At 47.2% G+C, this 26,561-nt stretch overlaps 1 protein-coding gene across 2 annotated transcripts in view; it reads right to left on the bottom strand.

Moving 5' to 3' along the window:
• Nucleotides 1-26,561, bottom strand: part of SCYL2 (SCY1 like pseudokinase 2) — a 349,357-nt gene that overhangs the window by 183,817 nt on the left and 138,979 nt on the right. For both annotated transcript variants that reach the window (XM_069229600.1, XM_069229599.1), the window contains 2 exons: nucleotides 10,978-11,103; nucleotides 9,499-9,675 (listed from right to left, as the gene is read on the bottom strand). In XM_069229600.1, the coding sequence (XP_069085701.1) occupies nucleotides 9,499-9,675; nucleotides 10,978-11,103 (303 nt within the window). The remainder of the gene's footprint in view (nucleotides 1-9,498; nucleotides 9,676-10,977; nucleotides 11,104-26,561) is intronic.

The following is a 26,561-nucleotide window of genomic DNA, read 5'->3' as shown; positions in this document are numbered from 1 at the left end:
CACCAGGTGGTGATGGCTTACCAGTAGAATATTATCAGACTTTCGCGACACAGTTAATCAGACCGTATCAAGAGATGCTCCAGGAGGCCCAAGAAAAAGGGACATCTCTCGGATTCCCAACGCGAAGCGTTAATAGTAGTCTTGCACAAGCCAGGCCGGGATCCGCTAGATGTACAATCTTACAGGCCCTTATCACAACTGAACCTAGATTGTAAGATATTAGGCAAGATACTAGCAAACAGGCTATTGCGGTTCATTTCCCACCTGATACATGAAGACCAGTCGGGATTCATACCTGGTCGGAGCACCTTCTTGAATATCCGCAAGTTACTGCGGCTCATTTCGGCCACCTCAGAATCAGACTACGACAGGGCTACAGGACCCTTAGACTTTTAAAAACCATTTGATACTCTTGGTTGGTCATTCCTAAGAGCAGCCTTGAAGTTCATGGGATTTGGCCCAGTGTATATGAACTGGATTGACATCCTGTACTCCAATCCCACAGCCAGGGTCAAAAAGGGCAAGATCATTTCAGATAGCTTTCCCATAGGCCGAGGCACTAGGCAGGGATGCCCCTTGATGCCACTCCTGTTCGCCATTGCTATGGAGCCTCTTGCAGCTCAACTCAGACTGCGGGCACAGCAGTGGGGCATCCTCGATGGAGCCGGACATCAGATAGTATCCCTTTATGCAGATGATGCGCTAATATACCTGCGTGAGTGTACAGCTTCGCTTCCGGGCTTAATACAGTTACTGGAACGTTTCAGAGACATATCAGGATTACGTGTGAACTGGTCAAAATCCTGTGTCTTTTCATTGACACGGATTCCAGAACGTATGCGTGCTAATTCCAGTGCATGTGGAATACCCTGGTGCTACTCTATATTTAAATACCTGGGTATACATGTATACCATAACTTAGTTGATCTGAGGGAAGGCAATTTAGGACGTGTGGTCCGCTCCATAAAAGGTTTGTTGGCGTTCTGGAAGTCCTTACCATTATCACCAAGGGTGGCTATTGCGCAGATGATAGTGCTCCCCAGACTCCTCTATTACCTCACGGCCCTTCCACTAATCATTCCTCGTTCCTTCTTTAAACTTCTGAATAGCCTATTGACGGATCTAATATGGAAGGGTGGTCATAGTCACGTAGCTCTCATAACCACTTACATGTCGCCCTCACAGGGTGGATTAGGTGCACCAAATTATGAAATATATTATGCAGCCGCGCAACTTAAATGGTCATTATTATGGATGCAAAACCTCCCCAAAATAGAACTTGTCAGTATGTGAAACACTGGGGCACACTAATTTACTGAGCTGGCTACAGGACAACACAAATTCTCCACGGCACACAAACATCTTGTTGATAGTGGCTAGACGGTGTTGGCACCGCTATGTCCTTAAAGGGGGAAATATTCCTCCCTACACTCCCAGGATCCCATTACTGGCTATCCAGGGAATAAGACAACTGAGCATACACCGTGACCTAGAATCATGGACCACATTAGGCATACGAACAATAGGTGACACCTTCAGAGACGGTAACCAAATGCCATACTCTGAACTTGCACTCACCTATGATGTAGGACCAGGGTGATTCTTTACTTATAATGCATTACGACAATTCACACGCAAGATTTGGCATAATGGTGACAACGAACCAACAGATAACCTACTACTAAACACACTGATAGCGAGCTCAGGACTATAATATATACCATTTCCCAGTTATATAGGGACTTGCTAGAGGACACCGCAGATGCACACATTAACACGCAGGCTCGTTGGGACCATGTTCTTGTGAAGTCATTGTCACAGCCGGAATGGAGCATGGCACTCAGCATGGTCAAGATGGTGTCACGTAATCCATTTTTCCGCTACACCCAATTTTATTATTTGCATCAAACCTATTTATCCCAACATAGACTATTGCGCATGTTCCCTCATAATAGCCACGAATGCCATAAATGTGGGGAGAAAGAAGCTTATTTTTACCACATGATATGGGAATGCCCACTGGTTCTCCATTCTTGGCACACCATCACCTCTCTGACAGCTGAGCTGGTGGAATATCCACTGTCACCCACACCAGAACCTTGCCTTTTGGGAGTCCGCAAGAGGTCAGCTAAGGGAAAGCAACTACACAAGTGTATTGACTTGGCGTTTGTATTATTTAAGCGCCTGCTAGCGATGCAGTGGAAGGCACCGTCCACACCAGATACACAGCGCTGGCAGAATGATTTGTTAAAATGGGCTAAAGCAGAAGCACAGGGTCTTCATGTACTGCAGGATAGGGGAGTACAGATAAAAGGGGTTGAAATATGGGACGCATACATAGACTCAGTAGAAGCTAAAGATGACATCAACCCATGAGCGCACAACTGTCTAAAGTATCCCCTGGTAGTCTGGGTTTGGTGCTGCTGTTATTGATAAGCTGTATGTGCCTCGAAGGAGGTGGCTTTGGAACCTAGGCGAAACTGTGGGCAATGAAAATTAGTTTGAGGGGATGGAGATTGCAAAGCTCCTGTGGCTTTGGCAGTGTCCGTATCCTCTTTGATTTTCTCCAGCATCTGATCAACTTGAGGGCCAAATAAATGCTTTCTCTCAGTTGCTTGGATGCTGTTGAACGTTTGGTTTGAATCCAGAGATTCTAAGCCACGCATGTCTAATAATAAGGATAATTGAGTTGGTCCCACTAGCAGCAGTGTCCGCCGCATTAAGGGCACACCTAATAGATGTATTAGAGATGGTCTGTCCTTCTAATACAATTTCTTCTCAGTTTGTACTTGTCTGGTAAGTGCTGTATAATCTGTCCCATCTTATCCCACTGGGCACAATTATACCCTACTAAAAGTCCTACTGAATTGGCAATACCCCAATGTGCTGCTGATTGTGCTGCAACTATCTTTCCTGCTGCATCATATTTGTTGCTCTCTGTATCTGGGGGAGGGGCATCCCCAGTGCCCTGGACATTTTCTCTTTTGGGTGCAACATGGACCATTAGTGAGTCCTGCAGGAGCTGGCCAATAATGTATGGCAGGTCTGAAGGGGAAGGCTTGTATTTTCTACCCATCCGTGGAGTAATAATTCTAGCCTTTGCAGAGTCTTTAAATACTTTGTTTGTTGGATTTAGCATTCCATTCAGCATTGGCAAGAATTGGGAGGTGCTGTGTGTATTAGAGGATTTCTACCTCTCGCTGTACTGAATGAAGGTAAACTCTGAAATTTAGCTGCCCTTTAAATAACCTTGTGATACGTGGTGGTGTTATCAGGGGAAGAAGGCTTTGCCAGGTATAGGTCTGGATTGTTGGGTCCATAGTTGCCAAGAGTCTAGCTTCTCCTGCAGGCTTTGAAGGATAGGCTGATGAATCTCGGAGCCCACTGTTGAGGGGTGACTGAGTTGCACAGGCTGCTTTGGCTTTCAGAGTCATTTATGAGCCAGAGGCATGTTTCGGCTCCAAAGTTGTTTTCTCCATTGGTGATTGGTTTGACTCCAACGGAGGCTTCGGCGTCGAGCTTAACCTGGGGCCCAAATCGTTTTTGATGTTGATGCACACTTTGGCTCCGTAGTGCCCTTTCGTGTCTATGTAATAGCAGGTACAGAAGAGGTCATCAGCGTCATGAAAGGTTTGCTTTTAGGGTGCTGACTCGTGCTGGAAAAGGGCTCAATGTTGGCTATGAAGATTTAGATCAGTGCAGCCATAGCTCAAAAGCAGTGGTGGTCGGGCTGAATGGGAATCAGGGCTCATAGTCTGACCCCTTTAGGGGTGGTGAGTGCCCTTTTCGGGTATTCACTGCATGGACACAGTGACACTGTATTGGAGCCAGCTGCACTTCTGACTCCGATAGCAACACTGGTTTCAGGCTGAATGGCGTTGCTTGGCCGGCGTCTATTTTCTCTTCACCTTCCTCCTGTTGGACGACTTCCCTGAAGATATCAGGGATCTTCTCATTCCTTCGTTGCTCAACTGCACATCGGGCGAGGCGCTGGTCACGACTATTCCAGGTGATCTTGGGGACCTGAATGCAAGACAGGCAAAGCAGGAAGCCTTGTTGTGGTCTGGGGAAAGGCACAGACTGTAGACTATGTGCTGGTCAATCAACAAGTACTTGAAGTGGCCCTGTGGACAGTATCTAAAAGGTGTCTTTCCTATTACTCTGTGATCATTCTCAAAGGCCAACAAAGTTGAAGGCCCGGCTGGGCCGTGACTCTGCCCAAGGAGATCACCCTCGATGCAGAATGGTCGACTGCGGTGTAGATGACGGAAGAAACAGAGGCATAACTTGTTCTTTGAACTATCGCAAATGGAGAAACTCAAGAGGCGCCAACAAAGTTTGCCACACTGCATTGACTCAGAGCCTCAACAAAGCACGTCCAAAACTGATAGCGGAAGAAAACAATCTAACTATGAAGTTGATGTTCATGCGTAAGACTGCCTAAGGGAGGAGTCACTATACCCTGTGACTCAAAAGAGTTCTTTGAACAAAAATAAGTTGTAGACGTCCGAGCCAAACACTACGTGGCAGGAGTATGCATGGCGAACAGGTTACTTACCTTCAGTAACAAATTATCTAGTAGAGACATTTTAATTGCAGATTCCTTACCTTTGAATTTCCCCCAGGCGTCACACTGGATTCAGAGATTTTTTAGCAGAACCCTTGCGTGTCGTCATGTGGAATCAGTCGACTCCGCGGCCGTCGCTGGCGTTGTGATGATGTTGCAGACAAATATAGGTGCCACCTCAGTGTGTTGAGGTCAGTTCTTTTCATGACTTGCCACCCCAGAAGCGGGGAGCCATGAAGAATAATGATCCTGGTGCGCCAGAACTAGGACCCTAAAAAGGGGGGGAGGGGAGTTTCTGTTCCTAGAAATCAGTTGCAGAGCACGGAGGATGGGTGGATCAGTAAGAAATCTACAACTAGAATATATTTCTAGCAGATAATTAGTTACTGAAGGTAAGTATCTTGTCCATCTGATAAAGATTTCTTTATCCTGCAGGACCAAACGGCAATGTAGCCATCCCTGCAGGCCTGACTGTCCATGCAGTATTGTTTAATGAACGTATGCAGGGACGTCCACGTTGCTACCTGGCAGATGTCCAAGACTGGAACTCCGCATGGCAATGCAGTGGTTGCTGCAGTTGCTCTGGTAGAATGAGCACGCAAACCTTCAGGAGGTTGCTTCTTAGCCAAAGCATAGCACTTTTTGATGCAGAGAACAAACTATCTAGAGTTGGTCCTTTCTGCACTGCCCGTCCTTTCTTAGCACCCACATAACCAACAAAGAGTTGATTCACTACCAGAAGTCTTTGGGACGATTAAGGTAGAACACCAACGCTCTTTTTGGATCCAGTCAGTGGAGTCTCTCCTCTTACGAGAAGAAAGTGGGGGTGCATAAAAAGAAGGCAAGGTGATGGACTGGCCTATATGAAAGGGCGTGACCACTTTAGGAAAGAAGCCCTGGTATGAAGCACTGCTTTGTCAGGATGGACAGACATGAAGGGTGGTTTTGACTAAAGAGCTTGCAGCTCACTCACTCTACCTGCAGAGGTGATGGCTACAAGGAAGGCTGTTTTTGAAGTGAGAAGCAGAAGAGGACAATTATGAAGCGGCGCAAAAGGAGCACATGAGGAAAGTGAGCACCAAATTCAAATCCCACTGGGGCATTATGAACGGGGTAGGCGGAAATATGTGGGTAAGACCTTTGAGGAATCTCCCAACAATGGGAGATGTAAACAAGAAGGGTTGATCAGGTAGTCTAAGGAAATCAGAGATAGCAAATAGATGTGAACCAGCCCCCCACCCCCTTAAGGGGGCCCAAAACAGAGCCCTTCTGGGGAAGAGAAACTACAAACAAAAAAACCTCAGACAAAGGTGCAGAAAGGGGATCAATAGACTTGTTGTTACACCTTGCCACAAATCTTTTCTAACGACAGGCGTATGCCAATTTGGTGGAGAAACACCTGGCTGCCAAGAGAACATTTCAGACTTTGGGCGGTAGGTCGAAAGCTGTCAAATGTGCCGCTCAATCGCCACTCAAGAAGGCGGAGACTGGACAAGTTCAGGTCAAGAACCATTCCCTGCTGCTGCAACAAAAGATCCTCCCGAAGAGGCAGTCTGAGTGGAGAAAAAATGGCCAAGCTCTGTAGCCCAGGATACCATACTCTTCGTGACCAGGCCGGAGCCACAAGAATTACTTGGGCCCAGTCGTCCTTCATCTTCGTGAGAACTCTGGGCAGAAGTGGTATTGGTGGAAAGGCATATAGGAGGCCTTAGTTCCACTCAAGAAGAAAAGCCTCATTAAGAGAGAGTGCTGCCTTGGAAATGCCAACAAGCAAAACTGCTGACATTGCGAGCGCTCTCTGAGGGGGCGAACAGATCTAACCAAGGCTCTCCCTACTGCTGAAAGAGACCTTGCACCACCTTCGCATGGAGACGCCATTCGTGATCGACCATGCATTGACAACTGAGTTTGTCTGCTCTGGCATTCAAAGAGCCAGCCAGATGTTGAACTCCTGATGTTCCACCCACATCCAGAGGTGCAGGGCCTGTTGACAAAGGGTCCCCAAGCCCACCCCGTCCTGCTTGTTGGAGTACCACATGGCAGTGATGTTGTCCATGAACACCTGCACCACTTTCACTTTGAGAGAGGGAAGGAATGCTTACGATGCAAGCCTAATTGCCCTGAGCTCCAAGACTGATGCGGAGCCTGGACTCCGCAGGAGACCAAAAACCTCTGATCTCCGCCTCTCCTGTGTGGCTGCCCATTTCAGGAGTGACACATCTGTTGCTACATTGAGATCAGGTTGGGAAAGGGATCTGCCTCCGACCTAATAGGAGTTTGAAAGTCACTGCAGATCTTGTGCAGTTCCCTCTGAGATCTGGACCATTTCAGAGAGATGATGCGCCCACTGGAAATTTAGGTCCCCATGCAGAGCCGCATATGCCATCTGGCATGTGTCACCAGCAGGATGCAGGAGGCCATGAGGCCCAGCAGACTCAGTCATTCTCACCAAAATCCAGGACAGAGGCTGAAACATCGGTATCATAGCCTGAATATCCTGCGCCGCTCAGGGGGGTTAAGGCCAAAACTGCACTGTGTCTAGAACAGCTCCGATGAAGGGGTGCGTCTGAGAGGGAGTCAGGTGGGACTTTGACATATTTATAGTGAAAGCCAGCGAATGCAGGAGGTTCACCGTAGTCTAGAGATGGGAAACCACAGCATGGAGAGAGCCCGCCTTCAACAGCCAGTTTGCCGAGGTACGGGAAGGCTGAAACCCCTAGCCAGCGCAGATGAGCTGCGATCACAGGCATCACTTCTGTGAACACCCAGGGGGCGCTGAAAGTGCTCGTGACCTACTACAAACCACAAGTAACACCTATCAGCAGGCAGGAAAGAAATGTGAAACTAGGCGTCCTGCAAGCACAACGCTACCATCCAGTCTCCAGGAACCAGGGCGGATAGGACCTGAGCCAGAGTGAGCATTTTTAATTTCTCCTTTCTGAGGAAGAGATTGAGGGACTGGAGGTCTAGGAGAGGGAGGAAGCCCTTGTCCTTTTTGGGCACCAGAAAGAAGCGGAAACAACAACCTTGACCTACTTCTGGCACAGGGACCCTCTCTATGGCTCCCTTGGCCAAGAGATCTGTAAATCCTCACGGAGAAGTGGCAAGTGATCCTCTGTCATTTCATCGTAGGATGGTGGCATGGCCGGAGAGGTAGTCTCGGAAGGGAGGGAGTAGCTCCTTTGGACAATTTGCCAAACCCACCTGTCCCACCCTGATGGATTCCTAATAGGGCAGGCGATGGCGAATCCTGCCTCCAGCTGGTCCGTGATTGAGTAAAGGACTAGGATCGTTAGGAGGCTGCAGCGCAGGGGTGGTGGACTGGGCTGACTGCTGGCTCCCTGATCTTCAAGGACGTTGGATCCTGCATCCTCGTCCATGCAGAGGCAGGGCAGAATGCGTGGCACAGTAGCTGAAGATAAATGGATGCATTGGTTGCCCCTTTTGTAGCCTTAAAAGGGGCTAAAAGAGGACTGAGGGTGGGCGAGGAAGAAGTAGCTGCAAGGCCAAGGGACTGAACCATAGCCCAGGACTCCTTTAAGCGCTCAAGCGCTGAGTCCACTTTGTCTCTGAAGAGAGGGGTGCCATAGAAGGGCATGTCCATAAGCGATTGCTGGACATCCCGGGAAAAGGCAGATGTCCTCAACCAAGCGTGGTGCCTTAAACCCACCGCTGACATAACCGATCTGCCTAGTGAGTAGGTCGTGTCCACCCAACAATGAATCGTAAACTTGGCTGCATCTCTCGTGTCAGCAACAGCTTGGGAGAGAATGGCCTGGGTCTCCTCTGGGCCCTCTGGCAGCACCTGTGTGACCGTATCCCATAAGGTATTGGAGTAGTGGCCCAAAGGGCATGCGGTGTTCACGGACCACAATGTCAGACTGGAGGAAGAGAATAACTTCTTACAATGTAGGTTCAGTCTCTTTGATTTCCTATCTGAGGGTGTGGAAGGGAATGCGACAAAAGAGGAAAAAGCCTGGATGACCAAACTCTCAGGCGCCAGATGTTGGGTAAGAAATTTAGGGTTGTTAGGAGCAGACCTATGGCAGTGGGGGATTGTCCCGTTGACAGGAGCCCCTGTTCTGGGTTTAGACCACGTCCCCAGCAGGACCGCAGTGAGAGCTTCAATGAAGGGCAAAAGGGGTTCAGATGTAGACGCCCTGGGCTGAAGCACCTCATTCAGGAGCTTTGTCCTGACAGCCACTAAAGGCAGCTTGAGGCCCAGGACCTCAGCCACTCTTCTCACCACCACTGAATAAGAGGCTCCCTCCTCCACAGCCACGGTAGGGGAAGAAAGCATGACAGCATCAGGGGAGGTGTTAAGACCACTGGCTTCACCCAATTCCGGAGCCAAGTCCACATCAGGGTCATCTAGCTGGTATTCCAAAGGGTCCAGCAACCCCTTCATACTTTCACCATACTCGTACCCATAGGCATAATGGTCAGAATCATTATTGGGCAACGTTGTTCTGGCGCCGGTTCGGAGTCTGGAATCAGTATGGGGTCGGTGTTGATTGTGGGCACGACCAATGTCTGAAGCACCGACTTCTGTGCCATTGAAAAGTCAGTCAAAAAACAACCAAGGGAGGGACAAACATGAGAAGAGGAAGGCAAGTCATTGAATAAGAAGCAAGCAAATGGCAGTGTCAAAAAAAGCCAGCAAATGGTAAGTAATGAGCTGACTCTAAGCTCACAGAGTTGGGTATGGAGAGGGTGGTGGATGGCACCAGGGGCCAGTGAGGGGTGAAGGCTGTTTTTTTTTAAGAGATCAGGCTATGATAAATGCTCTGAGTCATTTTACTTCTGAGTTATCTGCAGGAGATGCTCATCACATCATGTATGTTTGTCCTACATGATTCCTTTTATTTTCATAGTACAAATGCATGTCATTACTGTAATTTTAAATTAAACAGAGCAACTAGAAAACATACCTGAATGGGTTCTTGCTGTCTAAATACAGGTCCAAGTTCAGGTAGAATAAGCTTTACATATTCCTCTTTCGTGCACTCCTCAGCAATCAGCAAAACGTTAGGCAAAACAAAGGGCACCATATCAGGATTGACAAATTCTGAGGTCAGTGAAGGCAAAATACGCTGCACTACGACACGCTAGAAAATATAAGTCAGCAAGCATTAGTGATGGGTCAGAGTTCACTATTTATATTTACATGTATGAAACAAGTAACACACTGAGAAGACTGTTATTGAACTACAATAGTACCAAAGCATGAATGTTTTTAAATTAAAAGAAGCGATGTTGTATCTATTTTGTTATAAATTCTGTGTAATGAGTATACAGAGATCAATGTTAACTATGGTATTTATTAAAAGGAATTTGTTATTTTGCTGTTCACGTTTCCACTAAATAAGCTATTCCCAAAGAGTCAACTGCAAGTCTGTAGTACCACATTGTTTTATAAATGATTCTTCATAGCTTAGCTCCAGCTTGCTGATTGGGCATCTACGTTTGACAGTCCTGTAGGGAGCCACATTGGTGCTAACATATGCTGTGACAGGAAGGAGCTCAATCAAAGAGCAGCTTTACTGCATGACCGCACCACCATTCTTAAATTCTAGTGCAAAAGTAAGTATGTTGTCACCCCCAAATTTTATAGATTGATGCTATTGTGGAGTTGATTGCCAGTTAACACAATTAGCCTTCATTTGTGATTCTTTGAGCTAGTCAGTTGCCATTCAGCACTCATGCTGTATGGTTCTGTTTCCACTAGGACTGCTGGCTACATACACAGATTTTCAGTATGCAATTTGATTTTTTCTGGAATTTCCCAACCATATATATATTGAAGAGTATTGTTTCTGGCTTCTTTGCCATAAAGTCTCTCTCAAATCTCTTATTCTAGGGAACAAAAAGAGGCATCTCTGACAAAAAACACAAATGGTGAACTGAAAAACCGAGAGTTTTGTGGCAATCAATCCTACACATTTCCTCTGGTGGTTCCTAAGCGGAATAAATTAAGGTACAACATGGTACATGACACTCAAATAAAAACACATGCATATGTATATTCAGCAATTAAATGTTGGTATGCAGAGGCATCTCAGGTACCTCCCTAATTATTAACATTTTTAGCTAAGCAATTTTATGGTCTTCAATACTGATCTGATTTCCAAGCCATCTATCTGTGAAGAAAAATGTATCCAAAATAATATTTTACAAAAGCACATACAAGAGCTTCAGACATGTTAAAACTGCTTTCCCCAGGAATTTGCAGAGTGCATTATTTTTAGGGCAGGCTTTGAAGCCCATTTATCTTTTACAGGATTTTTGCATGGTTAACAAAGAGGCTCACTGCAAACCATTAAAGTCTACATACAATAAGGACCACTGAACATGCTTGGTTTTTAAACTTATTGTACAGTCTCTTAGTATTTGTATTAGAAAAGACAAACCTTCGGTAGTTTTGGTAGAACTTTTGGCAAGCCTTTGAAAAACTGTGATTTCTGAAGATTATCTCTTTGGAATAGTGTATCAAAATACTGCAGAGTGTTTGCACCAACATCATCAAAGAATGGAATCTAGTAAAAACAAGGATTGAATACATGACAAAACGAATAATTTTAAAAGGTAAATCTATTTTAAACATACATGTGTATTAAAAAATAAAAAAAAAGTAAAAAGTTCACACAATATGTCGATTAAAACACAAAAACAAGGTTGTTTACAAAAAGTAAATCGGTTTCTATGCGGGTAAAATATGTCCAGTCTTCAGCTATAACTGTATTTAATGACAAACTGGAATAGAAATGTATTTAGATTGTGGAATGTTTCAGATAATGCATAACACAGAAATGAATGTGAAAGCAAACATTGATTCCACTGGCGTTTAACTGAGATTCTGGTGGGGTGAGGTTCCAAGATATCCACAGAAACTGACATTATACACTATGAATGTAAAATCCTTTGGGGGGGGGTGTTATTCTGAAAAATGTAAATGGTGCTTAACCTGCAGACCCGAGTTGGACAATTCTAGAGTAGCCTCTAAGCGTTACAAAGTACATTGTGTTAATATTTGGAATAAACACTGAAGAACAAATTACTTACCTTTGGTAATGCCTTATCTGGTAGAGACATATTCTAGTTGCAGAATCCTTACCTTAGAATTTCCCCCAGGCATCAGTCTGGATCAGGAGATATTTCTTGAGCAGTAACCCTGCGCGTCATCAGGTGGCGTTGATCAGCTCTGCATCCGTCGTCAGCATCGTGCGCACCGGACATGACATTGAGGGTCCTATATAGGCACCATCCCGATGACATCGGTTTCTTTTCACGACTTTCCACGCCAGATGCGCGGAGCCATGAAGAACACTGGCCACTAGTGTGTCAGAAAAAAAGGCCCTAAAAGGGAGTCCCTGTCCCTAGAAGTCATTTCGCAGAGCGGGGAGGATGGGTAGTCCAGTAAGGAATCTGCAACTAGAATATGTCTTTACCAGATAAGGCGTTACCGAAAGTAAGTAACTTGTCCATCTGATAGAGGTGGCAGAGGGAGACGATAGCCCTGGAAGAGCCCGCATTCAACAGCTCATCTTCGCTGTAGGGGAAGACTGAAACACTTGACTTACGTAGATGAGCTGTGACCACCGTTATCACCTAGGTGAACACTCAATGGACGGTGGTAAGGCCGACGGTAAGCACGGTAAACTGACAGTGCTCATGACCAACCATGAACCGCAAGTAATGCCTATGGGCAGGCAAGAAGGGGATGTGAAAATAAGCATCCTGCAAGTCCAACACTACCATCAAGTCTCCTGGGTCCAGGGCAGATAAGAGCTGAGCCAGAGTGAGCATTTTGAGCTTCTTTTTGAGGACAAGATTGAGGGACTGAAGGTCTAGGATTGTAGGAAGGTGGCTTTCTTCTAGCATGGTTACACCCATTTTTTTTCCAGTTTGTCAGTGTGTTTGTACTGTCTCACTGTGATCATGCTAGTCAGGACCCCAGTGCTCATAGTTTGTGGCATATATGTGTTGTAAGTATGCCTGACTGTGTCACTGGAGTTCTGTTAACCAGAACTCCAGTGCTTATGCTCTCTCTGTTTACAAATGTGTCACTATAGTCGAGTGACCCCATATTCCAATTCAGATTGGCACACTGGATCACCCCTTATAAGTCACTGTAGTGTATGGTACCTAGGTACCCAGGGCATTGGGGTTCCAGGAGATCCTTATGGGCTGCAGCATTTCTTTTGCCACCCACAAGGAGCTCATACAAACACTCCGTGCACACACTTTCACAGTCATTTTCACTGCATCAGGTTATAAGTCACCTATATGTCTAACCTTCAGTTACTGAAAGCTAGGTGCAAAGTTACTGTGTGTGAGGGCACCCTTGCACTAGCAAAGGTGCCCCCACATTGTCCAGGACCAATTTCCCAGACTTCGTGAGTGCAGGGACACCATTATAAGCGTGCACTACATATAGGTCAATACATATATGCAGCTTCACAATGGTAACCCCGAATATGGCCATGTGAGGTGTCTACGATTGAGAAATTGTACCCCAATTCCATTTCTGGTATTGGGGGGGTCAATTCCATGCACCGTGGGGGCTCCACCATGGACCCCCAGTACTGCCAAACCAGCTCTCTGAGGTTCTCACTGCAGCCCCAGCTGCTGCCACCTCACAGACAGGTTTCTTCCCTCCTGGGGATTGAGCAGCTGAATCCCAGGAAAGGCAGAACAATGCAGTTCCTTTAGGAAATGGGTGTTACGGCGTCTCCCATTGAAAATAGGTGTTACAGGCATGGGAGAGGTATCCTCCCAAAGCCTCTGGAAATGCTTTGAAGGGCACAAACGGTACCCTCCTTGTATAATACAGTCTACACCGGTTCAGGGACCCCCCCAGTCCCTGCTCTGGTGCGAAACTCGACAAAGGAAAGGGGAGGGACCACTCCCCTGTCCATCACCACCCAAGGGGTAGTGCCCAGAGCTCCTCCAGAGTGTCCCTGGCATTAACCATCTTGAATTCCAAGGTGTAAGGACCCTCTGGGAGCATTTGAGTGGTCAGTGCCAGCAGGCGATGTCAGAGACCCCTCCTGATAGCTGCATACCTGGTTAGGTAGCCAATTCCCCTTTCAGGGCTATTTAGGGTATCTCCTCTGGGTGTTTACTCAGATTCGGTTTGCAATACTCCACCAGGGCTCCTCTGCATCCTCTGCTCAGCTTCTGACCGTCGGATCAACCGCAGACTGCTCCAGGAACTCTGTAACTGCAACAAAGTATCCAAGAAGGCTATTGTGACCCTGCAACTTCAGCTCCAGCCAGCAACTGCAACAGTTTCCGGGTTGTGCACGCTCTGAGGACTGCCTGTTTTCATTCTGCACCAGAGGACCAAAGGAATCTCCTGTGGTTTGACAGTCACTTCCCTGATTCAGCAATCACCTCTGTGCAACAACTACCAGTATTCTGGGACTCCCCTCCTGTCGATGAGTGTGATCCCTGGAACACAAGTGGGGGACCGAAGTGATCCGGACTGTCCAAAGGTCCAGCTATCCAAGTTTGGTGGAGGTAAGAGCTTGCCTCCCCATGCCAGACATTACCCCTGTGCACCACGTGTTCTGCAGCTCCTTGGGGTTCTGTGCACCTCTTCCAAAAGTCCCTCGTACACAGTGTAGCCCAGGTCCCCACCACTCTATCCTGCAATGCTCAGCTCCCTGAGTTGTTCTCTGGCGGCGTGAGATCCTTTGGTGTAGTGCTGCGACGACTGCATTCTACAACTCTTTTGTCCCAGTGTTCTCGGACTCCTGTGGGTGCTGCCTAGTCTTCTGAGGGCACTCTAAAGTGCTGAGAATCCCCTCTGTCTCCTCAGTTCGAGTTGAGGCACCCAGGTCCCTCACTGACCCAGATAGCACCTTTTCCCGCCAACCGTGACATTTGTGTGAGAAGAGGTTTGTTGGCGGAATCCAACGACGAAAACCAGCCTGCATCCAACGACTCGACGTGGGACATCTCCTGCACCAAGCAGGAACCCGCAGCTATCTTCTTTGGTGCATTTCTGCTCTTTTCTTCCAACCGGAGGATCCACTTTTGCATCATCCCGGTCAGCGGGGGCTCCTGTTCTTCCTGGACTCATCAACTTCTGCACTTGGTCTCCTCTCTCGACAGGTCTTCAGGTCCAGGAATCCATTGTTGGTGTCTTGCAGTCTTGCTTGGTTTTGGCATAATCCTTTACCACTTCTAGTGTGTTCTGAGGAAACTTGCTTTACCTAACTCCTGTTTTCCTGGGCTCTGTGGCGGGGTATTTTACTCACCTTTGGTGTTTTCTTACATTCCGAGTGCCCCTCTACACTACACTTGCCTGGGGGGAACCGACATTCGCATTCCACTATTTTAGTATATGGTTTGTGTTGCCCCTAGGCCCATTGCAATCTATTATGTTTTTCACTGTTTGCACTATTCTATGAATGTTTACTTACCTGATTTTGGTTACAAGTGTATATTTTGTGTATAATACTTACCTCCAGAAGGAGTATTGCCTCTGAAATATTTTTGGCCCTGTGTCACTAAAATAAAGTACCTTTATTTTTGGTAACACTGAGTATTGTCTTTTATTGTGTATAAGTACTGTGTGACTATAGTGGTATTGCAAGAGCTTTGCTTGACTCCTAGTTCAGCCTTGGCTGCTCTGCCACAACTACCTCTAGACGGCCTAAGCTGCTAGTCATTGCCTACATTTCGCTAAGGTGGATCACTGGACCTGGTATAAGGTGTAAGTACCTCTGGTATCCACTACAAACCAGGCCAATCCTTTTTGGGCACAAAAAAGTGGCAGGAATAACAACCAGAACCTACTTCTGCCACAGGTACCCTCTCTATGGCTCCCTTGGCTAAGACAGCCGTAACCTCCTTGCGGATCAGTGCCAAGTGATCCTCCATCATCCGATCACAGGATGGTGGTATGGATGGAGGGGTAGTCATGGAGGGGAGGGAGTTGCCACTTTGGACTGTCTGCAAAACCCACCTGTCTGATGTAGTGGACTGCCAGTGGGCCAGGTGATGGTGAATTCTGTCCTCAACTGACTCCTGGTGGGGAAGCGCCAGACTAAGAAGGTTTGGAGGTCACTGAAGAGGGGGAGTGGTGGACTGGTCAGACTGCGGTCTCCCTGATCCACAAGGACAGAGGATCTCATATCCCTGGCCATCAAGAGGCAGGGCAGCATGGGTGGCAAAGTGGCTGGATGGGGCGGACATGATGAGACACCCCTTCCATGGCCACGAAAAGTGTACTGAAGGGTGCAAAGGGCAGCTACAAAGGCCCAAGGATCTGGCCGTAGCACAAGAATCCTTGAAGCGCACAAGTGCTGAGTCTGCTTTGTCTCCAAAGAGACGGATGTCATCAAAGGGCATGTCCAAAAGGGTAGATTGGACAACCCCCAAAAGCTAGTCCTCTACCAGGTGTGGTGCCTCAAGGCCTCCATCGATGCAACTGCTCTGTCAAGTGAGTTGGTTGTTTCGAGGCCACATCTGAATGTGAATTTCGCTGTGTCTCTCCCATCAGCAACAGCTTGGGAAAGAATGGCCTGGGCCTCCTCCAGGACCCATAAAATATGGGGATAATGGCCTAAAGGACATGCGGTGTTCACAGACCGCAATGCCAGGAAGAGGAGGAAGAGAACATATTTTCTTGCCAAGTTGGTCCAGCCTCCTCAATTCTCTATCCAGGTGTGTGGAAGGGAATGCGCTCTAGGGCGTAGAGGCTTGGATAACAAGGGGTTAGGTGTTGCTTCAGGAACGCCGAGTCATTAGGAGCAGATCCATGACAGCTGGTGATAGTACGGTTTAGAGGAGCCCCTTTGCTGAGTTTGGACCAGGTACCCAGCAGCACATCATTAAAGGGCAAAAGGGGATCAGAGGAGGAAGCTCCAGGCTGAATCACCTCTGTAAGGAGGTTAGTCCTGACTGCCACGAGGGCAGCTCGACTACCTTAGCCACCCTACGCACCACCACTGAATAGGACACTTCCTCCTTAATTGCCACGGTAGGGGGAGAGAGCATGGCAGTCAGGGGAAGTGCCCAGACCCATGGCCTCATCCAGGTCCAACCACCAATCCTCAGGTACTAGTAGCTGTGATTCAAAGGGGTCCTGTGACCGCTCCCATCCCTCACCCTACCCCAACCCATAAGAGTAAGGGTCCGGATCTGACATAGGGGGTAAGGCCCCTGACAAAGTCTAAGCCGGCGTCGTGCAACGCTGATCCAGCTCCACGTCAGAGTTGGCAATAAGGATGGGGTTGATGCTACCCGGAAGCACGGGCGTTGTTGGGATCGTGGATGTCAGAACCAGAGTCGTGGATGGTCAAGGTGGTACGACAGACCGTGGTTCGAATCCCTGAACAGATCCATAGATGGCTCCTGGTGCCGATGCTGCGGACCCAGAAACCAAGAGGGCCACTGCCAATTCCATAGGCCCCAAAGGAGCTCAAGCAGAGTCAGACTGCCCAAATATGCAGCACATGCCTCATAAAATTCCCTCAATTGGGAAGGGGTCGCTATAGCTCCCAGAAACTTGGGGAAGCTTGGCGCTAACCCAGCTGCAGGCTCCAAGGACAGAGGCCCCCTGTAGACCATCTCGTCGGCAGATGGACGGGGTGAATTTGAAGAACACTTGATCTTCTTTAACTTTGTGTGACTCTTACTTGATTGCCCCAAGGACTTACAATGGGACGAAGATCAATGGGGGCTCCGTGACCATTCTCAGAACCTTCGTCTTGACTGAGATCGGGAGCAAGGCAGAGGTGAGTGCCGGAATGCTACAAGTTTTAGGAGCTGCTTCCTCAAAGTCCTGGGATACATGGCGCGGCACTCAGAGCACGACTTTGGGTCGTGGTCGCGCTCTAGACATAGCAAGCACACAAGGCTTGGATCCATCACGAACATCGCTGGATAACAGGATCCGCAGGGCTTGAATCCGGTCTCATTCAAAGACATCCCTTAACGCACCAGGATTATCAACACTCAAAAAAGCTATGACAAAAATCAAAGAAAAGTTCAGTCAAAAAACAACTGAGTGATAGGTCTTCTTCGGATCAGCACTGGCTGCCGTGGAAAGAAAATAACTGATGTCCGCACACCCGGTTGTGTGTCCTTTCTAGCGCGCACGATAAAGACAATGGACTTGGAGCCAACCTATGCCACCAGATGGCAAGCAGGGGTACTGCTCAAGAAAAATATCCAAACCCATACGGACGCCTGAGGGAAATTTTAAGGTAAGGAATCTGCAAATAGAACTCTCTATCAGATACATAAATTTGATGGGCTTGAGGGATGAATTTCAAAAGTACATGCACTAAAATCATTAAAAATATCAATTTCCACCAACTCACTAATATCTTCTTCTGCTTGATCATGAGACCATCCATGACCCGCCAAGTCAATGCTGTCTCGTCGTCATGGTTTCACGCTCTCCAGTGCCTGCTGAAGATTTTCAAGTGGATCCAGTAGGAAACTGGCCCCTTGTTTGCAGTACCCCTCCAACTTATTGATATCTGATGCTAACTTGACTGAGTGTGTGCTGGGACCCAGCTAACCAGGCCTCAGCACCAGTGTTTTCACTGGCACACCCCAAGCACACCACTAAGTCCCTTGTAAAAGGTATCAGTGGTACCAAGAGCTCTGTGACCAGGGAGGGTCCACAGGGGCTGCAGCACGGATTGTGCCACTCTAAGGGACCCCTCACCAAACACATGAACACTGCCATTGCAGATTGTGTGTGCTGGTGGGGAGAAAAAGGTAAAGTTGACATGGCATCTCATCTAGAGCATCCTTCTCAGGACGCCATGCCCACAAACCACGGCCTGTGGCATAGGTAGGTCACCCCACTAGCCTTACAACCCTAAGGCAGGGTACACTATACTACAGAGGAGGGCATAGCTGCATGAGCAATATGCCCCTACAGTGTCCAAGTCCATTCTTAGACACTGTAATGCAGTGTGGTCATATTGAGTACATGGGCTGGGAGTTTGTCATTACAAACTACACATCTCCAGGAAGGCTTCACTGAAGACTGTGAAGTTTGGTACTAAGCGTCTCAGCAAAATAACCCATATTGATGCCAGTGTTGGATTTATTGTAAAATTCAAACAGAGGCCATCTTAGAGTTGAACCCTGTTTTTACCCAACCCTTCAGTGCAGGGCTGACCAGTCTGTGCCAGCCTGTCACTAACAGACAAGTTTCTGACCCCATGGGGTGAGAGGCTTTGTGCTCTCTGAGGTCAGAAGCAAAGCCTGCTCCGGGTGGAGGTGCTTCACACCTCCCCCCTGCAGGAACTGTAGCACTTATCGGTCAGCCTCAAAGGCTCAGGCCTTCTGTTACAGTGCCCCAGGGCACTCCAGCTAGTGGTGATCCAACCCCACACCCCCAGGTCCCACTTTTGGTGGCAGGTCCAGCGGGAAAATTAGGTAAAACAAGGAGGAGTGACTGCTGCAGCTAGGACCACCCCTAAGGTGTCCAGAGATTAAATTACCTCCTCTCCTAGCAGAATCCTCCATCTTGTTTTGGAGAACATGGGACCAATAGGGTTAGGAATAAGCCCCCCCCCACAGGAAGGATAATAATACAGATAACATTCCTCAGCAAAACCAGAGGAGGCATAGATCATACCAGTACAAGAAGAGGTGATTTAGCACCTTAAACGAAGAAACAGTGACTCAGTTATTAAATCAAGTTGGAGAAGGGCAAGGGGTAGCTGACCGTGATGAAAATACAGAAGAGAACTGGAGATGGAGGACGTAGGAGGGTATGAATTTTCCAGTGCTGGCATCCACTGAAATAGAGACGTGATTTTGGCTCAAAATCGAACTAAGTAATATGTGTCACTGGAAGCAGACATGGGGGGGGGGGACAGAGAGAGAGACCCAGAATTCTAGCTTGCTGGATGAGGGGCATTCTAGAAGGGGGGAATGTTACTTATCCTATAAGCACTGGTTTGTAATGTGTAGTGCTGTAGAATCATAAGCTCTGCATAACTTTGCCATGTAGTGTTAGGCTTTGACTTTGCAAGTTTTGTTCAAATAAGTCTTTTGACTCACAGGGTTTTGAGTGACTCCTCCTTTAGTAGGCAATATACATTGCCACCAACTCTATTGCTAGATTGCTTTTCGCAGAGTAGGTGAGCGTAAGTATAGGGTGATTAGTGAGAACAGTATGCTGACCATGCATATGATGTGTGAAAGGAATTGGTGTGGAAGATACAAACGTCTGCAACCAACTCTGTCTGCCTGGGAGGTGAGTTGGCGCACGTGAATCTACAGCACTACACAATACGAACAGATGCTTACAGGTTAAGTAATATTTTCTGTTTTTAGCATATGAGGCTGTAGATATACATGCCCTGCACATACTCTAAAGCAGTTTCCTCCAAAAGTGGTAGTCAGTCAGTGGAGCACACAGATGTCTGAAACAAGGTTCTTAAAACTGCCTGGTCAACCTTGTCCTTCTGGCAAGCTAAAATATCCACACAATAGTGTTATGTGAAGGTATGTGGAATTCACCATGTAGCTGCCTTGCAAATATCAGCTATGGGAATGTTTCTTATAGGTAAAGTGTGCCCTAGGAGAGAGAGGCAAGATTCCTTGGGCTTTGTGGTAGCAGATCTGGATACATTTAACAACCTAGCTACCTGCATCAGCTTTGGATATTGGTTCACCTTTATGAGTTTTAGCAAAAGTGACAAATAATTGTTGAATTTCACAAAAAGGTTTAGTTCTGTCAATGTAGTGCATAAAAGCTCGTTTAACACTGAATGTATGAAGAGCTCTTTCTGCTACAGAGGTTAGGTGAGAGAGAAAGACTGGGAGCTCTGTTTTTGGCTAAGGTGAAAAGGAGATATTACCTTGAGGAGGAATTTAGGATTAGTTCTAAAAACGACCCTATTGTTATGCACATGAATGAAGGGCTCTTATAATGTACGAATTTGCAGCTTAATGATGTTATAGCAGCTTACTAATGTATCTTAAATATATATTATATACAAGCAAAGCCACTTTACAAGAGAGGAACTGTATAGAGCAAGTGTATAATGACTCGAAAGGAGGTGCATTTGCTTTGTAAGAACAACAGTGAGGTTCCAGAGAGAAGCAGGTGGAACTGTATAGGGAATAACTCTTTTAGGGCCTTCCAAGAAAGCTTTAACAACAATAATTTGAAATAGTGAGTAATGCTCCCTGTAGGAAAATGGCTCCCTGTTGCAGTTACCCTGTCCACTTTTTGCCTGATACTGACGCTGACTTGACTAAGAAGTGTGTTGGGACCCTGCTAACCAGGCCCCAGCACCAGTGATCTTTCACAAAAAATGTGCCATTGTTTCCACAATTGGCACACCCCTGGCACACAGATAAGTCCCTTGTAAAAGGTGCCAGTGGTACCAAGGGCCCTGTGACCAGGGAAGGTCCCTAAGGGCTGCAGCATGTGTTGTGCAATTCTAAGGGACCCCTCACCTAACACATACACAAGCCATTGCAGATTGTGTGTGTTAGTGGGGAGAAAAAGGCAAAGTCGACATGGCATCCCCCTCAGGATGCCATGCACACAAAATACTGCCTGTAGCATAGGTAGGTCACCCCTCTGACAGGCCTTAAAGCCCAAAGGCAGGGTGCACTATACCATAGGTGAGGGCATAGCTGCATGAGCAATATGCCCCTACAGTGTCTAAGTCCCTTCTAAGACATTGTAAGTACAGGGTGGCCATATTAAGTATATGGTCTGGGAATTTTTCCACAGTTCCATAATGGCTACACCGAATACTGGGAAGTTTGATATCAAACTTCTCAGAATAATAAACCCACACTGATGCCAGTTGGATTTATTAAGAAATTCACACAGAGGGCATCTTGGAGATACCCCATGTATTTTACCCAATCCTTCAGTGCAGGACTGACTGGTCTGTGCCAGCCTGCCACTGAGACTGGGTTTTTGACCCCATGGGGTGAGTACCTTTGTGCGCTCTGGGGCCAGAAACAAAGCCTGCACTGGGTGAAGGTGCTTCACACCTACCCCCTGCAGGAACTGTAACACCTAGCAGTGAGCTTCAAAGGCTCAGGCTTTGTGTTACAATGCCCCAGGGCACTCCAGCTGGTGGAGATACCCACCCCCGGACACAGCCCCCACTTTTGGCGGCAAGACGGGGGAGATAATGAGAAAAACAAGGAGGAGTCACTCACCAGTCAGGACAGCCCCTAGGGTGTCCTGAGCTGAGGTGACCCCTGCCATAGGAAATCCTCCATCTTGTTTTGGAGGATTCCCCTCAATAGGATTAGGGATGTTCCCCCCCTCACCACAGGGAGGAGGCACAAAGAGGATGTGGCCACCCTCAAGGACAGTATCCATTGGCTACTGTCCCCCAGGCCTAAACACACCCCTAAATTGAGTATTTAGGGGCGACACTGAACACAGGAAATCAGATTCCTGCAACCTACAACAAGAAGAAGGACTGCTGACCTGAAAGCCCTGCACAGACAACAGAGACAACAACTGACTTGGCCCCAGCCCTACCGGCCTGTCTCCAGGCTCAAAGAGCCTGCACAGCGACGCATCCAGCTGGACCAGCAACCTCTGAGGACTAAGAGGATTGACCTGCACCTATAGTACCAAGAACCTCCAGAGGACAGCGTCTAACAGCAACAAAAAAGCAAATTTAAAGACACTCTAACTTCCTGCCAGAAGCGTGAGTCTTCACACTCTGCACCCGACGCCCCCGGCTCAAGTTCAGGACAACCAACACTGCATAGAGGACTCCCAGGCGACTCCAACAACGTGAACACCCTGAGTCAACCACCCTGCACCCCCACAGAAAGGATCCAGAGGCTCCCCCTGACCGCCACTGCCTGGTAACAATGTAACCCGACGCCTGGACCAAGCACTGCATCCGCAGCCCCCAGGACCGAGAGGAACCACCTACTAGTGCAGGACTAACCAGCAGGCGGCCCTCATCCTAGCCCACTCGGTGGTTGGCCCGAGAAGCAACCCTGTGCTCTGCCTGAATAGCCAGAGTGACCCCCAGGTCCTCCACTGTTTTCAATACAAAACCCAACACCCACTTTGCACACTGCACTCGGCCGCCCCTGTGCCGCTGAGGGTGTGTTTTATGTGCGTGTGTGTGTGTGTGTGTGTGTGTGTGTCCCAGTGCTCTACCAAACTCCCCTGGTCTGCTCCCCGATGACACAGGTACTTACCTGCTAGCAGACTGGAACCGGAGCACCCCTGTTCTCCATAAGCGCCTATGTGTTTTGGGCCCTCCTTTGACCTCTGCACCTGACCGGCCGTGTGTTGCTGGTGCTGTGGCTTTGGGTTGCCTTGAACCCCTAACGGAAGGCTGTCTATGCCCAGGAGACTGACTGTAAGTGCTTTACTTAACTGAGAAACTAAAGATTACTTACCTCCCCCAGGAACTGTTGATTTTTGCACTGTGTCCACTTTTAAAATAGCTATTTGCCATTTTAACCAAAACTGTGTGTACTAGTGTTTTAAATAAAAGTTCTATACTTACCTGTGTGAAGTACCTTGCAATTTATGTACTAACCTAAAATTTGAATCTTGGGGTTCTACAAATAAATTAAGAAAATATATTTTTCTATATAAAAACCTATCGCCTGGAGTTAAGTCTTTAAGTGTGTGTTCCTCATTTATTCCCTGTTTGTGTACAACAAATGCTTAACACTTCCCTCTGATAAGCCTACTGCTCGACCACACTACCACAAAATAGAGCATTAGTATTATCTAATTTTGCCATTATCAACCTCAAAGGGGAACCCTTGGACTCTGTGCACACTATCTCTCGCTTTGAGATAGTATATACAGAGCCAACTTCCTACACTCCCTATTCTGAAGCTAAGCAGCAAAAGCAGTTAGTTGCAAGTATAAGGCGTGTATGCTAACCCTAACTTCTGAAGGTTAAGTAAGTAAACAGACAATAACCTGGACCGTGGGTTTGAGTGATACAAGCTTTTTGGAATACAATAGTGGGCAAACGTTTTCCACTCTGGGGCATAGTAAGCATGCGAAGATGGTTTGAGAGCTCATTTGAAGGTATCTATGCGTTTTGAAAAACTGAAATAAACAAACTCTTAGGACCTTAAGTGCCAAATTGCTAGTTTGAGCTGCCTGGGGTCTGGGTGTCTGACCCTGCCTTGGTTTTGCATGATAATGTTCATCTTGTTGGGGAGCTTCTCTTAAGAAGTGACATCTCCAGGAGAGTTGAGAACCAGGGTTGTCTGGCCCAGGTGGGAGTGAGGGATGTTTGCTGGAGCTTCCTCACCATAAATGGGTGATGTGAGAGGAGAGTAAAAGAGTAGGCAAATATTCCTGACCAGTTCAGCCATAGGCCATTGCCCAGGGACTGTGGACCCAGGAATCTGGATGCAAAGTTTTTGTGAGTGTCAAACAAGTCTATTTGTGAAACACTCCAGCGATGGAAGTACAGGAGAAGGAATTGTTGGTGGATTTCCCACTTGTGGACTTGTCGATGCATCTTGCTGAGGTTTACAAAGTCATTTTCCACTCCCAGCGGGTACTCCCCGAGAAGGGTATCGGCTATGAACTAGTGCTGCATTTACTGTGCACATACTGAGAGCTATGGAGATTGGGTGCCACCCTGTTTCTATAAGTAGTACATGACGGTCACAAGGACTACCTGCTATGGATGTCCTGAAAGAAGGTTTTGAGAGCTAGATGAATGGCTAGAATCTCCAGATAATTGATGTGGAGACCTCACTGGTGAGGTGACCACAAGCCCTGAACTGTCATGGTGTGGGCATGAGCTCCTCAACCCAAGAGGTATGTGTCCATGTTAACGGTCACTTGTGAAATGGGATCTATGAAGGGCATGCCATGCAACAGGTTGCTGCTGTTCTACCACTATAGACAGAGATGAGCACTGGCCCTTATTAACACTACATCTTCTCAGTGAGCCTCTGACTGTGACCACTGTGCTAAGAGACACTCCTATAGTGATGGGTGCATTTAGAATGGACCCAACAAAAGGTTGAACTTGGAGGGATTCAAGATGGGGCATTTATGGCAAATAGCAAGCTGTGAAGGGGGAAATTAAAGTTAGGGAGTGGGTTAGGCACCGCTACCTGCTTGGACTCTTGATCGGATGATAGTCTGCAAAGGGGAACACATGGTTGCCTCCCCTTCTGCGTTGGGTGGCTACCACTGCTAAACATTTTGTGAAGACTCTTGGGCTTTGGTAATTCCCGAAAAGTAACACTTTGAATTGGTAGTGCTAATTTCTTATAAGAAAGGAGAGGTAGCACCAATGAGAAATGGAATGAGAAAGGAGGCATCCCTGACTTCTAGCAGAGTCATAAAATGATCTTGTTAAAGCAAGGGGATGATATCCTGCATATATATTTTTTACAAAATATTTTACATCCTGCGGAGTTGTCATGTAGAAATGCTTGGAGAGGACGTACATGTTGAGGGGATAAACAATAACAGATAGGAAGATAATCATAGGAATTGAGCGCTCACAGTAAATCAACACAACCAAAAATGAGTCATAATCTTTGGCACGGTGCTCCTGGCAAGAGGATCTTCCTCCCTCCTCTAATGTTTCCAATGGAAACCAAATAGCGATAAACAGATGTCAGGGCACTCATTTTATAAAGGATTGAGCTTTTGATTCATGAGTGCCCTGACATCTGTTTATCGTACATGTTGAGGGGCCTGAGTTTGAGGACAGGCTTGAGAGAGCATACTTTTTGGGGGGATGAGGAAATATAGCAATTAACCCCCTGGCCCCAGTGTTGATATGGCATTAACTCTGTTGCCTCTTTGGGGAGAAGGCCTTGGACCTTCTCGTGGAGGAGGCACAGGTGTTCTCAGGTCATGGTGTGTGAACAAGGTGAGATGTTTGGTGGGGATGAAAGAAGTTCTTGGCAATACCCATGCCGAATGATTGCAAGAAATGACTGGTCCAAAGTAATTTCCTCCATTTGTGAAGGAAATCTTGCATCCCTCCCAAACAAGTGTTGTGTGTTAAAAGGGTATGTGAGGCAACTCAAAGTTGGGGGTAGAGGCTCCATTAGTGAAGGTCCCTCTCCATCTAATCCCATTGGTGGTGTTACCCATGTAAGCCCCACTCTTGTAGCCCCTATAACCATTTTCGGTGGTATAATTACTGACCCTATTGGCTGGGGACGCACTGCAACTATTGACTTTGCAATATCAGTGTCCTTTTTTATTTTTTTCAGCAGCTCATCGAACCTGGTGTCTGCGAGGTAATTCGATTGAATGGCAGGCTGATGTGTTGCTGCTGGACTTCTGGCTTGAAAGTTGACATGCGAAGCCAAGAATGACGTTGGAGAATGAAGATGATTACACTGCCAGCAGCCAGTAAACAGTATTACTGTATACTGGCCTTAGGGGATAGGGTATAGTGGTGTTATCTCTTCCTAACTTTTCTTGGTCAGGAAGATTTTGGATGAACTCTCTGATCTTCTTCCACTGAGGCATGTTATACCATGTGAGAGACCCACAGAAATGGCAATATGCCAGTGAGTGGCTGCTCCAACCACTACCTTCTTGCCTGCTCCATTAATATGATTTCTCTCCTTGTCAGGTAGTGGGGCATAGTCTATGGCTTTAACCAAGCCCATTTACGGGCAGTGTGCACAACTAAGGAGTCAGGGGAACATGAGCCCCCTGATGTACAATGGGTCCAATGCAGAAGGATGAAACTTTTTTTTCGACTCTGGGCGTAACTACTCTAGCTCTGCAGAAGTGTCAGTGGAAGACTTAAGCATTCCCTTAAACATAGCAAGGAATTGCCATATTATGGGAAGTGTATATATAGAGCACACAACCCAAAAGGCACTGAAAGGAGGAAAAGCGCATACCATGCATGTGTCAGTTGAAGAGCCACGTCTTTAGTTTTTTGCAGAATTCAAGAACAGAGGAAGCAGCTCTGATGTGCAGAGCCATGTTCTTTCAGGCTTTGAAAACAAGGTAGGAAAAGGTGCTTCCACAGGATCTGATTTTGTG

This window comes from Pleurodeles waltl, chromosome 4_1 (assembly GCF_031143425.1).
Source record: "Pleurodeles waltl isolate 20211129_DDA chromosome 4_1, aPleWal1.hap1.20221129, whole genome shotgun sequence".
NCBI lineage: Eukaryota > Metazoa > Chordata > Amphibia > Caudata > Salamandridae > Pleurodeles > Pleurodeles waltl.
This window is presented reverse-complemented; position numbering and strand designations above follow the sequence as displayed.